This window comes from Lepidothrix coronata, unplaced genomic scaffold (assembly GCF_001604755.1).
Source record: "Lepidothrix coronata isolate B3197 unplaced genomic scaffold, Lepidothrix_coronata-1.0 Scaffold43, whole genome shotgun sequence".
Lineage (NCBI taxonomy): Eukaryota > Metazoa > Chordata > Aves > Passeriformes > Pipridae > Lepidothrix > Lepidothrix coronata.
This window is the reverse complement of record NW_016690223.1, coordinates 345564-361826: the sequence shown is the minus strand read 5'-3', so window position 1 is coordinate 361826 and position 16263 is coordinate 345564. Positions and strand designations below refer to the sequence as shown.

Genomic DNA, 16263 nt, shown 5'->3' with positions numbered 1-16263 from the left:
TTTGGACATGCTACAGCTATCCTGAAGTTAACTAAAGATGCTACAGGGTGCTAATCCAGACACACAGCTGAGAAAGCCTTGCTATGAGTTTGGTGCTGTTCCTTTTCTGCTTGCAAACCTTTCATACTTAGGCATCAGTGGGGCACTGACTTGACTCCTACTTACTAGTGTACTGAAGGCAGGAATATAACCTGCCTTGCTCCACCAGTCATCCCTATCCTTGGCTATTTCCCACTCAAGAGTGCATTTTGAAACATTAGCTGATCTCAATATTCAATAACCAAAAGAGGCTTTTTTTCCCCCTTCTTGCTCAAATTCCAATTTCATATCCGAAGATTAAACTATACATGTACATCTCCTCCATGTTACCAACACTCTCTGTCCTGTAACATCCCATTTCTATCTCCTACTACACACAGCCCTTCTGAAGGAAGAAGGTCATGCAGAGAAGACTTGGAAATTCAGGAAACAAGTAAGTTACAGAAAACAGGAGATAATCAGCTGTAGCGTAAAAGGGAAAAGGGAGAAAAAACCCAAACCAAACCACCACAAACAAAAAAACCTGGAAAAATCAACTGAGCCTACAATTTGGTTATAGCTCTTGAGCATTTACTAGGGAGATAGATAGCTCATTTAGAATCACAAACTTTCAGACATTTCAAATTGCCTAGATCATGTAAGACACTTGGATGGATGATAAATTCCATTAATACTTGTAATATCACTTTGCTATTAAACTTATCTCACATACTCAGTGCCTATCAGTCTGTAAATAAAGCCTAGGCAATGAGAATCTCTGAATGCAGGACATTATAATCCCATAGTGTCATTATGGAGCTGTCTGGACAGGTAGTGCTTCCCAATCATTTTTCTGACAGCTCAAAGGGACATTTCCACAGAGAGGATCACTGCAAATATTTCTAGTGGTTCTGTGTGTCTCTGAACAGGCCACTTCTGTGCCTCATGTTAATATACCTCATATACAAGAGCTGCCTTTAGAGTTGAACATACGATGCCAATGCTGTCCTTTGGGATTTTCCCTTCCCTCAGAGCTTCTGGCAGGGAGAAGGACTGTTAGTGACTAAACCACTGAAGCCTGCTTGCCTTGAGCCTCAGTTTTCTGGTACGACCTCTGAAGAAAGCTTTTTTCATGTGGATGAAAAGTTTGTCATAACTTGTGCCTATGAAGATTCCCATTGTTTGACAGGGGATAAACCCATATTGCATTTCCCTTCATCGGGACACAACTTCTATTATTTGAGTGTGAACATATACAGGAGTTCAGTGTCTTAAAGAGTTCTATCCATCTATGCAATTTTTTTGAAATTGTGCAAAAAACCCAGGTACATACACACTCCCTCTTTTACTTATTTGTTTGGGAAAACAATGTCAACAAATCAGATGGAAGACAGGTTAGAAGGCCCTTCTTGAACACTCAGCACTTTGTGTAGTGGTTGTTACCGCTCCCTTTGCACCAAGCTTATGAAGTGGGATTCTTGTTTAATATGTAGGCCTGGCAGGATAAATAAGAGAGGGAGAGGAACACCCTAAAATAGAAGAAAGAACTTGTACCACCGTTTGGACCTGCCAAGGAGCTGCCATAAAAGTGTTTCAAGCAGTAGGCAAAGAGGCTTTGGGGCAAAGAGCACCAGACACGGTGCTGAGGCAGACAAGCTCTCCCAGGAACACAGCTGCCTTGTGTTCACATTCAACGTTCAAGCAAAGCCTTCCTTGTACTGTCTTTTGGAATTGTCAGATCAATAATAGGTTTGTATTGCCTGAAAGCTGCACTCTTGAGAAGAAATTCAGTTGGACACAATTCTCCTGTAATGGGTTTGTTACCCTCCCTGGGAGGGAAAAGGAACTAGATAGATCACCTGATTCATATTGTGCCAATAAGGTATTCCATACCATGTTACATCAGCTCAGGTATAAAAGAAATGAGAAGGAAGCAAAGGCTCTCTCTTCCAGGTAGCTGCATGGAACAGTTGGGCTGTTTCTTCGGAGGAGGAGAGCGTTCTCATGGAGAAGTAGTCTTTATTGTTAGTTCTTCTCTGTGTGTATAGTGTTTATAGTTTTTTTTCCTCTCTGTGTAAATATTAAACCGCCTTTCTCAGCAGGTTCGGTTTCGCAGGTTTTTTTCCTTTTCCCTCTTTCCTCCTCCCTTCTCCTCCGGGAGGAGGCAGGGCACAGACCTGATGGATACCTGGCGTTCAGCCAAGGTAAACAATAACAATATACAGTATAATATTCCTAATATTATAAATTCATAAGTATATATGCCTTGTATGTGGCTTATTTAAATCCTCATTGTTCACTGTTCCTGCCCCACAATCCTGGTCTGCAACCCTGGATTCCTGATGAACAGGAAATTTTAGTACAGGCAGGCATGTCTTTCAAAAAAAGTCAAAATAACTTGAAAGCCTTTCCTGGCTCCGTTCTCCAGCCTTCACTAAAATGCTCTTCCTTATTTCACATACAAAGTGCAAACCACACCAACACTTCTACTACATGGAAATCTTCTTCAGAAATCTCCACCTTTGTAATCATACCTCCACCCTTTTTTAAATCTCAAACACAAACACTATACTAAAGTTATTTTGCAGCTACTTGGACTACAGAGTTCTCTCTAGAAAATGGTTTCACAAGTCAGAGAAGTAGAAGTTAGCGCAGATGTCTTGAGGGTAAAGTTGACAGTGGTTTCAGGTGGCTACTCTGCAATAATGCAAGAAGCTGCCAGAGAGACTGACCACAATTTGTGGGACATCTTCTGAAGATGATGAGGCCTGGATTGAGGTGGGGGAGAATATGATATAATAGGCATGTGGGTCTTGTCAAAGGATCTCACCTACACAAATTCGAGAGAATTCAAACCTGAACTCTTCTTTGTTAATCATCTCCACTTGATATAAATGACAATAGCCCCAAAAGACTGGTTTACCATTGCTCCACACTGCTGGGGAAAGGAGAGCTACCAAGTGTCACACACTTTTCTACAGCAACAAAAATCTTGTGTTGCTGGCTAACAGTGGTGCTTTTCTGGGGAGTCACATTTGTGCAGATTTACAGAGAAGGGGCACCTACAACTTATGTTCTGCCATTCTTTCTTATGCTCCCAGCTTTGCATGGCTGTTCTCACCCACCAGCCCCATGCTGGCTGCCTCTAAGCAGTCTTCATGACAGAGCTCGATGTATGCATTACCGCCCGAAATTTCATTTCATATAGGCATGATAAGAGCAGCAGCTTACAAACTCTGCACAGTAAGGAACAAAGGACTTTTGTTTTAAAGACTGACAAATGCTGCTTAGTGTGCTTTTGTTAAATGAAATGCAAATACTCACTTACTAATAAATTATTGACATTCTCCCTTTGAGAGTAACCACCAACTGCTGTTAACATCTCCGTTCAACTGTTTGAGTTGTTCTGAGGCTCTGTGCTGATTTCTGGTACAGTCCTCTAGCAGGGGCTTCAGAAAAAGGCAAATTCAGGTACAGGGCGAGGTGAGTAGTTAAAAGCTTCACAACTACAGTGAGCTGGCTTTTATCTTTCGCTAGACAACAGAAGAATAATAGGAGCCCTCCACACAGAAAAGGATGAAGATTTACTTCCAACTGATGAAATCTGTATGAAAGCCTCTCCCCCTCATGCTGAGCCGACAGCTCTCCCTGTGCACTTGCATGAGTAACAAGGTGCTCTCCAAATCTGATGCTTGGATTAACCATCGGGTACTTCTGTCATTCTGCTTTCCTCTGGCAGTGATTTCCCATTGCCTCAGACAAGTCTGTTCTTCATCCAGGCCTCGATTTTCCTTCTTTAGGGACCAGGAAGGAATACTGAAAATACAAAGAAATGGGAGAACTGCAAAGGATATCTGCTGTATCAGGCAGGCAGCTCAACAGGGAACTGAACCATGGAGTTTATTACCAGAACACCAAAAGCTATCAGTTTTGGTTCAATAAATATCGTCAGTAAATGGCACTGACTGTGTAACATTTTGAGGTACCAGTCACTCACAAGTGCCCAACACAATCCTTTCCATTATTTATTTGCAAAACCTAAATTGTAGGTTTCAAGGATAAGCAAAGAATACGCAGAACAGTGCTGAAAATAAAACCACATAAGATTACGGTTGAGGGACAAATCAATGGTTTGTGTACAAAATCTTCAAATAATAAAATATTATGAAGTAACTAAACACTAGGTGATTGAAGTGCTCTAGAGAATAAAAAATAATAAAGCTTTTAAGAACAGAATGAATTTAAGTGATATAAAATAGAAGATATTAATACTTCTGTAGGAAAGGGGGAGTTCTGGTCTTTTTTTCTGTGACTGACAACCTATCAACTCTCACATGGCATAGATGGATGTCTTACACATATCCCTCTCACAGTATATTTTAGAAGTTGGTAACTATGGGCTAATTCCTAAGCTCCAACAGGACACAGGGAAGAGGTTCCTAAAAACCAGACACATATATATACAAACTCCTTTTTTTTCTAAATGAAAGCTTAGATTCTGCACATCTTAAACAATATCCTGTCTATCCCTCCCCCCCCCCAACCTTCCTCTTGGTTTATACACAAAAAAAGTTGGGATCCTTTGAATTTGGGAAAAGGCCTAATGTGAACTGTGTTCTTTCAGTGTTTCTTTAGTAAAAGAAAGTTATGCTTCAGGAAAGTCTGAATACAGATATTCTCTGCTGCACATCCTTCACAGTCTAAAGCAAGATAGGTACAGCCTGGAAACTGGGAATCTCAGAAGGGACAATAACTAAATCTCTCTAAAACCTTTCTTTGGTACTACTGACTTGCTTCACATAAGCATCATAGAGTTCATTAGCGGAAATTAAAAAGAAAAGCAAGAGTGTCATTGCAACCTCCTCTTGTGAGGATGGAGCTGTCACTCTCTCAGGTGGTCAGATGATTCTCCTGGAATATCTATATAGACAGCAGAAAGAGGAACAGTGCATATCTCCAGTGAATGACTCTCAGAGAGGATTTTTTGTTTTTTACTATTTTTTAGGCCATCTGACCAAACCCAGCATTTTTGGCCTGCAGATCCCTCGTTGTGAATCTGTTTTTCTTTTTAGCATGAGCGACTTTTCAGTGAACTTGTTTACATGACCAAACATGTTGGCAGTAGGAAACTCAGCATGGAAATTCAGTAACTGTTCCTTTCTGGTAGTATGAGCAGACTTCAGTTGAAATCATGGAAGAGCAGAATTCTCGGGAGTTTAATGGTAGCTTTGGAAGTGGATTTTTTTTTTAATATTATTTGTGCAGATTTAGTTAAAAACAAGAAATTGTAATGAATAATGGTTTTGCTGAAATGCAATTCATAACCATAAACTCCTTTGACCAAAATTCTTCAGGACAGATCTCTTTCCTTCAAGGTCAGTACGATGCTGGGTCACATTGCTGGAGCTGTGAGATCAGTATCTGCATTGCTTCTGCAAAAATTGAATTTGTCCTCTGTTTAAATAAATGCCACAGAGAGAAACAGTCAGTCATCAGCCATCTCTGCCCATATTCTTTCAGTGTGTTTTGTCAGTTCTTGCTCAACTTTGAAGACACTTTGTAACTGGCTGAAAACAGAGCGTAAAAGCAAAGATTTTATCTCTTTCTTGCTGAAATTGTTTTACCGCAGACAGTGTAGACATGAGGATTATATTCACTGGTAACTAATGAACAAGGAGCATCAGTGTAATGAAGACTAAGAGTTCAGTCTAAAATGCCAAGGCCCTTCTTCCTAAAAGACTAGTTTCTTTATAGGCACTTTGACAAAGGGTGTGTAAGTCTTCCTTTGACAGATGTTTACTGTGGATGTTTGGGAGAATGAGATAGCTATTCCATTTGTAAATATAAAAAAGTTTGTTGGAAAGATAGTAAATATTTCTAGAACCAAGAACAAAGTATGGCTGGTATTCAGAGGACCTGGCTAACATGATTGCCTGAAGCTTAACTCAGATGTGGCTGCTGCTAACAAATAAAGCGTAGAAGAATTTCAGGAACTGAGAATTAAAGATTAAGGTAATTTAAGCTCCCAACATTTCAAAGCATACAAAGCAAGTCAAAGGAGGAAAAGATCACCATGGATTACACACAACTTACTGAATATCTCTGCTTTTTGTGGTCAGTGTAGCCAAACTAAGCAAATATACTATTTCAATTCAAAAGAAGACATAAAATATAAAAATGCCAACATATAGAAAAATGTCTTACATGCCCCCAAATAAATGTGGTACACTCTCTGAGAAAACAGATGTTTCCAACAAAGAAGTTCAAAGAAAGACAATAGTACAAGAAAAATAACCACCTGAGAAAAAAAAGGGAATCAGAAGATTGTAGCCTTACTTTCAGAAGAAACAAAAGTTCTAAAACACAAAATAAGGATTCATAAAACATGAAATAAAACATATGAATTGAAGGAAACTACTGGTTTTGACTCACAGTAAATGATAAGAAACTGATCAAAACAACTTATTACACCACAACAGGATACTATGAAATTCACTGCAACTACATCTAACAACCAAAACAGCTGCAAGCTGCAAAAACACTGGGCATTCATGCACTCACTGATAAAAATTCACATGAGTACTATAAACATTGTTCTGAGAAAAAAAAAAAAAGGAAAAAAAAAGACATTTTCCCAACATGCCTCCTCAGTTTTCCAGATCTGTTATTTCAGATTCACTGAAAAACCTTTCCCTTCTGCATTTCTTTATAAACACAGCACTACCTCTTCTTGTAACACAAAGGGGAGTTTGCCCAGCTGGAGATGAGGGCAGATGTCATGTGAGGCTTGGGCTTCCATGTGGTTTTCTTTCTCTGATCAAAGCAGTGGTCCTTCAGTTTGCTCTTCTGTGCCCCACCTTCCAAGTATAAGGAAGAGATGGGAGCTTATCTTCCTTTCTTTCAGTTGCCTTCCTTCTCCATAACCAGCAAGTGAGCATTTTCAAGGAGCTCTGTGTTTCATCCCTCACTCCTCAGCTTAGCCCTACCCTAAAACTAGTCTAACCTTCTTGGCTTAAGGTTGGGTATGATCTTCATAGGACCAACACATGCACTCATGCCCTGTTCTCCTCATTTATGCCAGATTTCTCCTTGGAATCCAAGCACATATGGAGTCTGTAGGGATCCCACTGCTCTAGCCATGTGTTTAGTTTAGACTGATGATTAAGAAGGAAAAGATCTGGGAACATGGTGTTCCTGTTGAATAAAAACTCAGCATCCTACAAAGGGGAAGGCAAATACTGTCTTGACAGAAATGTCTCTGTAATAGAGTCTCCCTTCTCAGTTACTTGTCAATGAGAACCTAGTACAACTATGTTAAACATAAAGATCCACCCAAAAGAATGCAAAATGCATTCTGTCCTTCAGCTTCTGCCTTCCATTTGGAAGCCCAACTAATTTTGGTTTAGTAATTATCTCAGGTCTTCTACTTTTGCTTTTCTTTTTGGCCATAATCTAAGCCTAGGGAAGACCTTTCATTAATACTGTTTTATGAAAACTTTGTTTGACTCAAAGATTACAACTAAGCCTTCTGATTGCTATTGTCAGCCCTCATTTATCCTATGTACTTTGTCAGGATCCTGAGTGCAGGAACAGGCCTTAGTAGGCCAACAATCCTCACCTGCCCAACTCGCAAGGGCTCAGGAGCCCCACTTAAACTGAGCCCTGGGGCTTCAGACCATGCCTGACCTATGTATTAGGAGTATGGGTCTCCAGCTCAGTCATGACTGTGTCAAGCCATGTTCATCAGGACCTGGAGTTATAGACTGACTTCCTAGCTTGAGCTCAGTCTTTTCTTACCAGTATGGACCTGTATGGCAATCACTAGGTTATATCTGACCCGAGTTCTCCTCATTGCACCTGACCCTAACCTGTGGACCGCCTTCCCAGCTTGACCTTGGACCTGCTTTGTTGCTTGCCTGTACATCCTGGCTGAATGTGGTGTGCCCTGCTTGCTTTGCTCAGGTACTGTGGGCACTGAGGCTCTGCCCTACCAGCTGTGTTAAAGTGCTTGGCTCTTGCCCCTGATGGAGCAGCCAGCCCCACTGCTCCCAATGCCTTTCTGTTTTACCTTCAAAATAAACCCGGTATTTCTACAAAAATATGCCGCCTGACAAAACTAAGTGAAACGTTTTTTTCTTTGTTAATGCTACAAAATCCCATGATTAATTCTCTGATTCTATTCATTAAATATTATTTCTTTTGGATTCAACAGACTTCTATTTTCTCCTGTGGTTTGCAAGCTGAATTAAGTCTCACCAGGTATATGTTCTCATTTCAATATGCAGAGTATTAGTTCTTTCTCCTTATTACCAGTTCTCACAAATTCTTTCCCCTTATTATTAACAGTCCTCATGACTGGAATTTAGCTTGAAACCCTTCTAAAGCTGAGAACAGTCGCTTCCCTCCCCCTCAAAGAGCTGCTGCTAAAACTAACTAACCAATCAAACCCTCAGCTGAGCTATTTGCTGTGTCCTTTCCTATACTATGCCAAAGGTTAAGCATAACACTGAATTTATGCAGATTGGGATCTAGCCAAAAAATATTACAAATCACTTTGTCTGGTGTTATGCCTTAGCTTTCAAAGGCCTTGTGTTTGTTATAATAACTCCTCAATTTTTCTAGATTCTTCTCTTCATAACCATAGTCTCAGGCCTATGCTTAACATAGAGGAGAAGACCCATGGTTGGGTCTTTCAACCTGCTTGGTTAAATCATAAACCCTCCTCCCTTTCCAACTCCAACAGTTCAGAGAAAAGACAGGCTTCCTAAGTAGAAATAAGTCCCACATTCCAATCCCTTTTCCTCAGAATCTTAAGTGCAAATGCAGGCTTTACACTTAGCACACTGCCAAGCCATATATTTACACAGTCGCATATTAATTTGTACTGAAATCCTTCTCTTTGACATCTAGGTTGGTATTTTAAAGAAAATAGGCTCTCTGTGGTAACTATTTCATTTCCCATCATTACCACTAACCTCAAGATAAGAAAATGCAATATAGCCATGGTTGAGTCTTTTAGCTCCACAAGAGGTTTATTCCCTTATAGATCAACTGGGACCTCACCACCTGTAAGAATAGAAAGAATGGCAGTTAGTCAAGAGAACTGTCCCAGGGATAATTAGCTATTCATTAGCTATGTAGCTATTCATGTCGACATCTTTCATCAGAACTACACTAACGGGTATTTAAACTTCATGAAAAGTAATGAAATCCTCATTCAACTGAATTCAAGTGCAAAACCTGGCAGTCGGGGTTTTGCTCAGGTTGGCTCTGCCTGCGGTGCCGGGCGCCATCTTGTGTCGCTTTTGGGCCTTTAGCTCAATAGGCATTAAAACAATAATTTTAAAAAAAGCAGCATGGCCTAAGGTGTAGTTGCTCTGTGTTATAAGTAAAATCAGCACTAGGCTTAAATATCGTAATAAAAAGTTTTATTATAGATTTATTATTGGCTATCACACTCTGTGCCAGAGAATTTATATGCCGACTCTTGTGGGCTCTCAGCAGTGTCTCTTTTCACTAACGATATCTGCAGCTTCGTGCACTTAGTCATCAGCTGTCCTGAATATAACCCAAAACACCAGCTTCTAACACTTTTAATTTTAACACCAAACATAGCAGGATAAGCCATCATAAATTTAATTTTGCAGTGGCTTTTATATACTGCCTCACATGTACCTGCTACATCCCCCAAGAAAAATGGCAGAAGATCCTACGTGTATATACTTATTTACATCCCAAAAAAGAAATGTAATTGCTTTAGCATCTTTCATTTTTTATTGGACATCCCTTTTTAAATTCTATTTTAGCCTTCTTTTTTTAACTATAGCTGGATGAATGTGAATTTTGGCCACTGCTGCTTTCTCTATGAGAAACGGTGGTTATCTCATGACTTTGGGAATACAGCCATTTCGTAGTAAGTTTTCATTTCACAAATAACACTACGCAGTTACTGAATTAACTAACGCAGAGCACATCACACCACACAGTTCCTGAATTCAGGCAAACACGTTCTGGACACACAAATTCTCCCAACGTCATTGCGGTGCTGTCACTGAATGGCACACACCTGGCCGGATAATTTTTTTGCTCAATTTAAATGATCTTTTGGTTTCATGAAAGGATTTTACCCAGTAGATCATAGAACAACAGAATGTTAAGGGGTTGGAATGAACCTTGAAGATCATCTAGTTCCAACACCACCCCCCCCCGACATGGGATAATAAGAATATAGTATTTCCTAATAATTTAATTCAATAGAAATAAGTCAGTCAGTCATGTTTACGTATTAGCATATACTGGTTTTTAAATACATGCATATCAGTTGTTGGAGGCTGTTACACAACCCATTAGCCTCTATTGGTATTTCCCTCGACGCAGCCCCTGTCCAAGCACAGCAGTTTGGGTCTCTCCCCCCGCGAGGGAGCCGAGAGCCCCTCGGCGCCGCCGCCATTTCGAACGAGGCCGCCCCCGCCGACGAGTGGCGCGCGCCCGAGCCAAGATGGCGGCCGGCCAAGGCGCCCGCCCCGGATGCGGCCGCGCGCCCCGGCAGCCTTTGGCGCGGGCCGGAAGTGGCGGCGGTGCCGGTGGGGGCGATGGCGGCGGGCGGGCAGCGGGGCGGGACCGCGGCACCCGCCGCCTCCCGGCGCCGCGGCGCGGGCTGAGGGGAGCGGGCCGCCCGCCGCCGCCCTCCCGCTCCCTCCTTCTCCGCCGGAGCAAGGTAAGGGGCTCCCGGCACCGGGAAAGGACCAGTTAGGGGCGAGGCGCGTTTCGCCTGGAGCAGCACGAGTCCGGCGAGCGGTGGAGGGAGGAGACCCCAGTGGTGGTGAACGGGTCCGGTAACCATTACGGGTGTCCCCAAAAGCTGCGAGTTACAATGGGGTCTGGAAACGGAGAGTAAGAATGAGAAAACTCCTGAGTGTTTCCTCCTTTGGTGTAACCCGGAGCTAAGGCTGCTCTTCTGACCAGGGCAGGATCAAAATCCGCAGCTGTTTACCTTCTTAAATCCGCTGCTGTTTTAATAGTACTTGTGCTTTCAGTATGTAATTGCCTTCCGAAGATTTATTTTCTTCGAAGGCGACAACTCGTGAGCCAGCTTGGCAATGCCGAACTGCTGGAAAAAACATCCAGTGGCTTATTTGCTGCGTAAACGTGGACTCGGGGGTTCGAGTGTTACCCAGTAGATTAACAACTTCTTACACAAATTTTTCAGGTGTCCTACTAAAACTATTGACTCAGCGTATCAAAGGGAAATAATGCAGTTAAGTTATATAGAAGGATCAGCTAAACAAGAAGTAGCAATCATAGACATAAATTATGGTATTCTCAGGTATTTACTATTCTTTCCCAGGTGTTTAATATCCTTGTATGCGTGACTGTTTTAACCACCATGAACACAGCAGTGTGAGGGCCAGAACAATTTCTCCAGGGCTACCCTGACCAGATTCTGTAAGGTCAGGATTAAGGATACCCTTCAAGATTGCTAACCAAATAGTCGAGCTCAGAAAGGGTGATTTAGAAAGGGGTAGTGATTTTTTTTATCGCTTATGGTAAAAATCTCATACTTCCATGAATTGTCATTGTTCTGTATGCATAATTCATTCTTAAATATGCGTTTCTGCCTAATGTTTTAAGGCTTAATGCGTTCTCTTAAAACAGCATTACATAGATGGATTTTACTCCTCTCTTAAAAAAGGTAGGAAAAGTAAAAGCCCAAGTCTGAAAAAGCCTGTTTGTTAGGGGACCCCTAATCAGCTGCAGTGGTTCTCCCTGCCCTGAGCAAGGGCCGTTTTGAGGGAAAGAGGTGATGACTCTGTATGGAGGTACTTCAGCTGGTACTTCATGCTGGTTTGTGACTGGATTGAAGAGTGTTTCCAGTCACCTAGATCCCATGCTGCTAGCTGGAGATTTGAAGCAGCTAAAATTAGGCCCAGTAGTGTCTGTGGTGCTCCAATAATTTGTGCTTTTCCTGAAAAGTGCCAGTGGAGGGGTGTCTGGTTTGTTCTGCACCGAGGCACTGAACAGTAGAGGTGTGCAGCTCCATTCCTCTGGAAGGGCTGTGGCAACTGTCCACACAGGGACTGCAGGAATACAGTTAGGTGCAAGGAACATGCTTATAGTACCTTCACGTGTGCAAATACATACCTTTGGTACATATCTTCTGATGTTCTAATTGAAAACATATGGTTCATAGATAGGCACTCCACTAGAGCTTAATACAACTGGACATTGCTACACCACAAACAAGCAGTGATGCTCCTGTTACTGGCTGTCTGGCAGCATGTTTGTCTTGCAGACATCAAAGAACTTTCCAAACTTAAATATTTATAGAAAATCTTGTGTTATCCCACCCTACGTCTAGAGATGCTGAGGGCAAATGGGGTAAGTAATCTGTGCAATTGATGACTTTTGTTGCGTTCACTCTGTCTTTTGACTGGGTATATCCTGACAGCCAGCAGGCCCTAGAATAGCCAGAGCCATCAATAGAGCTCTGTAGGTCCTTACCATTAACCTGTCACTGGCAGAGTACTGTCATTTTCTATGAAGCAGAGAGAACTTGAGAGTCTTCAGAAATTGCCGTGTGTGCTGTTTAAACTAATGTGTAATGAAAAGTTTTAGAAAGTTAAGTTACAAGAACCAAGGTTCATCTGTGTCTCCTCTTTCCCAAGCTGTACTAAATGTTTATGTCACCTTTTGTTCCAGGTGCAGAGCATGGAGAATGATGAACTTCCGCCAGAGGATGGGATGGATTGGTGTGGGGCTGTACTTGTTAGCAAGTGCTGCGGCTTTTTATTATGTCTTTGAAATCAATGAGACTTACAACAAACTAGCACTGGAGCACATTCAGCAACATCCGAAGGAGCCACAGGAAGGAACCACATGGACGCACTCCTTAAAAGTACGACTGCTATCCTTGCCTTTTTGGCTGTGGACTATAATATTTTTAATACCATATTTACAGATGTTCTTGTTTCTCTATTCCTGTACAAGAGCTGACCCCAAAACTGTTGGGTACTGCATCATTCCTATCTGCTTGGCTGTTATTTGCAATCGTCATCAAACATTTGTGAAGGCCTCTAATCAGATCAGTAGATTACAACTGATTGACACTTAGCTCAAGTTCTAGTTTCTCTTGCTGTTTTGAAGCAATTGCATATGCCTGATCTAATCACAAGACTGAAGTTCTGAGTGAAGGCCGGAAAGAGCCCTTTCTTTCAAACTGATAAGCAATGAAGAGAGTGACTGTTTTCTATTTAAAAAAAAAAAAAGTAACTATAAAGGTTTTTTAATTATGGGTCTATCAAGCAGCCAGAGTGGGAGAGCCCTGTGTGACATGTGATGGAAGTATTCCTCATTTTGCCTTAATGATGCAAAATCACAACACTCCATCTGAAACGTCCTGTGGGGAAACGAGTTTCTGGTCCACAACTTTACTCCTCTGTGCAAAAAAGTGATTTCCTATGTTTTCCCTTGGAGTAAAATCAATGAAAAGATGCTGCTTTTGTGGTAAATGTAAAAGGAAAAAAATATGAGAACGTGATTATAAAAGCTGCACTTAACACAATTCTTTTTCTTTTTTCTTTTTGCTAATTAATATCTACATCAGTGCTGTTTTTAATGAATTTTTTAAAAATAAGTTTAGATATAAAAACAGGAAGCAAAGAATAAAGTTTGTGCAAACATTTAAAGGGAAAAAGTACTGTTTTTCCTGTGGTAGCCTACTTTTTTTCAGTGACCACAACAGTGTAGTAAGTAGGCAGTGAGGAGTGGCATAAGCCTGGAGCTTGGTGCTTTAAGCTGTTTTCCTATGACATCAAAAACAGCTTATGCTGTAATTGGCCTGTAGTCTGCACAAAACTTCTTTTATGTTTTCTTCTATTATCTGACTTGATAAAATTGCTGACATTTATGACCATTCTAACTTCACTCCAGACATGATGCAAAACCATGTTCCGGGAGCACTGACATAATTAGGAAAAACTTTGAATTTGGGAAAGTTAACTGGTATTACATTGGAGAGATGCTAGAAACAGGTTGTAAGACAAGTAATCATGGTTCTTCTAGAAATTCAAAGAAGTAAGATACTTTCTTCTCGTTCTTGTAATGAATGCAAATTTCTTCTGTCACACTGAAATTTCGCTGAGATTTCTTGTCATAATTTCAACCTCTATTTTTCAGTGCTGTTTTGGCATAGCTTTTAAGTCTAACTGCTGTATTGTATATTTTGAATAAGAGTGAAATCTATTCTTTCCTCTTGTCCCTTTTTACTTCTTAGAATAACTAAATCTTTGACCCAGCCATGATGGAAGTAACTTCACAAATACGAAAACAGTGCAAAATACACTCTTTAGAAGCAGTAGGCCCAAAAGAATTATGAGCTAAATTCGTCAATTATAATTTCAACTGTATGTGATTGTCCATACCCAATCATCACAAATGATAATCCATTTCTGATTGCATTAAGGGAATCCTGGGAATATCAGCTTTCTCTCACTTTGGAAAGAGAACACTATTTTCAGTTTTGCTGTGTTTAAGCATGGCAGTTACAACACCTTAAACTTTCTGCTTGCATTTGGAGATGTTTTGAGACGCTGGTTTCATTTGTCAGCATCGGTGCTTGGACCTGAAAACAATGTAGCCTTTACAAGAAGGTTTTGAGTTCTAAGTGCAATATGAAAAGGAGGGAGCTGCCATCTCAGTATGCTGGAGTAAGAGTAAATTATAAACTCCGATGAGTAGTTATTATCTTTGGAATCAGAGCTTTTAAGTTGTGTCGTTTCTCAACTTCTAAAATCACCATGCTATTTATCTATAAAATAAAAACTTTTCAAAGTTTATAAACAGAAGTCTGTTAATGCAGATGCATATCAAAGGCTTTTCTTTTTTGGTTTTGGGTTGGGTTTTTTTGTGTATGTTTGTTGCCAGACAGCAGTGCTGGCTGCCAGCTGCTGTAGCTGTCCTTCCCTCAGGATGTGTGTTCAGTTCATCTTTTTTGTTGTCCTTTTATGCTCTGTGCCCTTGTTGGTAGCATGGAGTTCTGGGACTGGCTGGATAAAACCAAATCCCTTTGTCATTTCTTCACCTATGTATAACAAAGAGATACCTCTGGCCAGACTGTTTGTAACTTGGTGCCGTAGTTTTAATCTGAGCAGTTAAATCTGTGTCCAAATGGAAATATTTAAAGAGTTATTTAAAGAATTAAAGAGGAAGCATAAAAAATAGAAAATGGTAGTAAGAACTGCCTAAGTTTCTGTTGTGCAAGCATGTGACCCTTAGCAAACTCATCATCATGCCTGGTGGGATGAGCCAAGCTGTCTGGATGTGGAGCACGTGCTGAGCACAGTGGTGACTTACAGAAAGGCAGTTTGTGTTTGTAGACTTTTCCGTCAGAAGCCTGGCTTTGGATTACAGGTGTTGGCAGTCAAGAGCTTTTCAACTAAATACAGAAAGATACAAAATCTAATTCAAGCAAATGCTGTGTCTGTAAGGACTTGAGCTTGAAGCTGAAAGCAGCAGTGGAGAGAATTAGTTTCAACTATCAACATAGTGTATAGGAATACTAGACAATAGGAGTAGGAGAAGAGCAAAGTTAGCTCTGCTGATGCTTCCAGTGCTTTTGGCACCAGGAGAACATCAAGAGACGAAGTCTTACTGACAGAGTAAATAAAGACTGTACAAATTAATAATAAATTGGGTTTTATTATAGTCTCTTAAAAAAAGTAGTGAAATAACTTGAAGCTTAATTATTATGAAGATTTGTAGGTAGTGTCAATGCTAATTAGTTCTGAATCAGAAAAGATAACTGCCTGTAACACAAATTGACATAATCTACAAGCTTTTGGGATAATCAAGCTCAAGTAAATTTTACAACCTCTTTAAATAGACTACAATACTTCTCAATTAGTTCTTGATCATAACTGGCAGATAATGGCAGAAGTATGTTTCTAGGGCAGTGGCATTAATCTAGTGTAAGATTAGCTTATGCTAGAACTTGCTTATACAAATCTATTTAGTTGTTTTCACTGACTAGGCAGTAAAGATGAATTGCTGTAACTTGGGGTGGGAAAGCTATTTTTACTCATAGTCTTTTGACTGAAAATGAGTTACCTCAAACCTGATCTTGAAGAGCTTCCTACAGCAGAAGCTAGAATAATAGAAGCAGTAACAAAGTCCTCAGAAGATTGCTAAACTCTGCTAGTTTAGTAATCATTCAGAGCTTTAACTTTCTGCCAACAAAGTGAGTAGTTG

At 40.6% G+C, this 16263-nt stretch overlaps 2 protein-coding genes across 4 annotated transcripts in view; one reads left to right on the top strand and one right to left on the bottom strand.

Moving 5' to 3' along the window:
- The window catches only part of ITPK1 (inositol-tetrakisphosphate 1-kinase), a 159352-nt gene extending 148835 nt beyond the window's left edge, over positions 1 to 10517 (bottom strand). For both annotated transcript variants that reach the window (XM_017813868.1, XM_017813869.1), the window contains exons 1-2: positions 10329 to 10517; positions 8994 to 9084 (exon numbers count right to left, since the gene is read on the bottom strand). The gene's annotated coding sequence lies outside the window, so the exon portion shown is untranslated. The remainder of the gene's footprint in view (positions 1 to 8993; positions 9085 to 10328) is intronic.
- Positions 10518 to 10598: 81 nt separating this feature from the next.
- Positions 10599 to 13312, top strand: TMEM251 (transmembrane protein 251). Of its 2 annotated transcripts, none has more exons than XR_001874606.1 (2): positions 10599 to 10735; positions 12718 to 13312. XR_001874606.1 is itself a non-coding variant. In XM_017813928.1 (2 exons), the coding sequence occupies exons 1-2, from the start codon at positions 12392 to 12394 to the stop codon at positions 13127 to 13129; spliced, it is 417 nt and encodes a 138-aa protein (XP_017669417.1). In that variant the 5' UTR covers positions 12249 to 12391; the 3' UTR covers positions 13130 to 13312. The 2 variants fall into 2 exon arrangements, 1 of the variants encoding a protein (XP_017669417.1); XM_017813928.1 differs by lacking the exon at positions 10599 to 10735 and adding an exon at positions 12249 to 12396.
- Positions 13313 to 16263: the final 2951 nt, after the last annotated feature.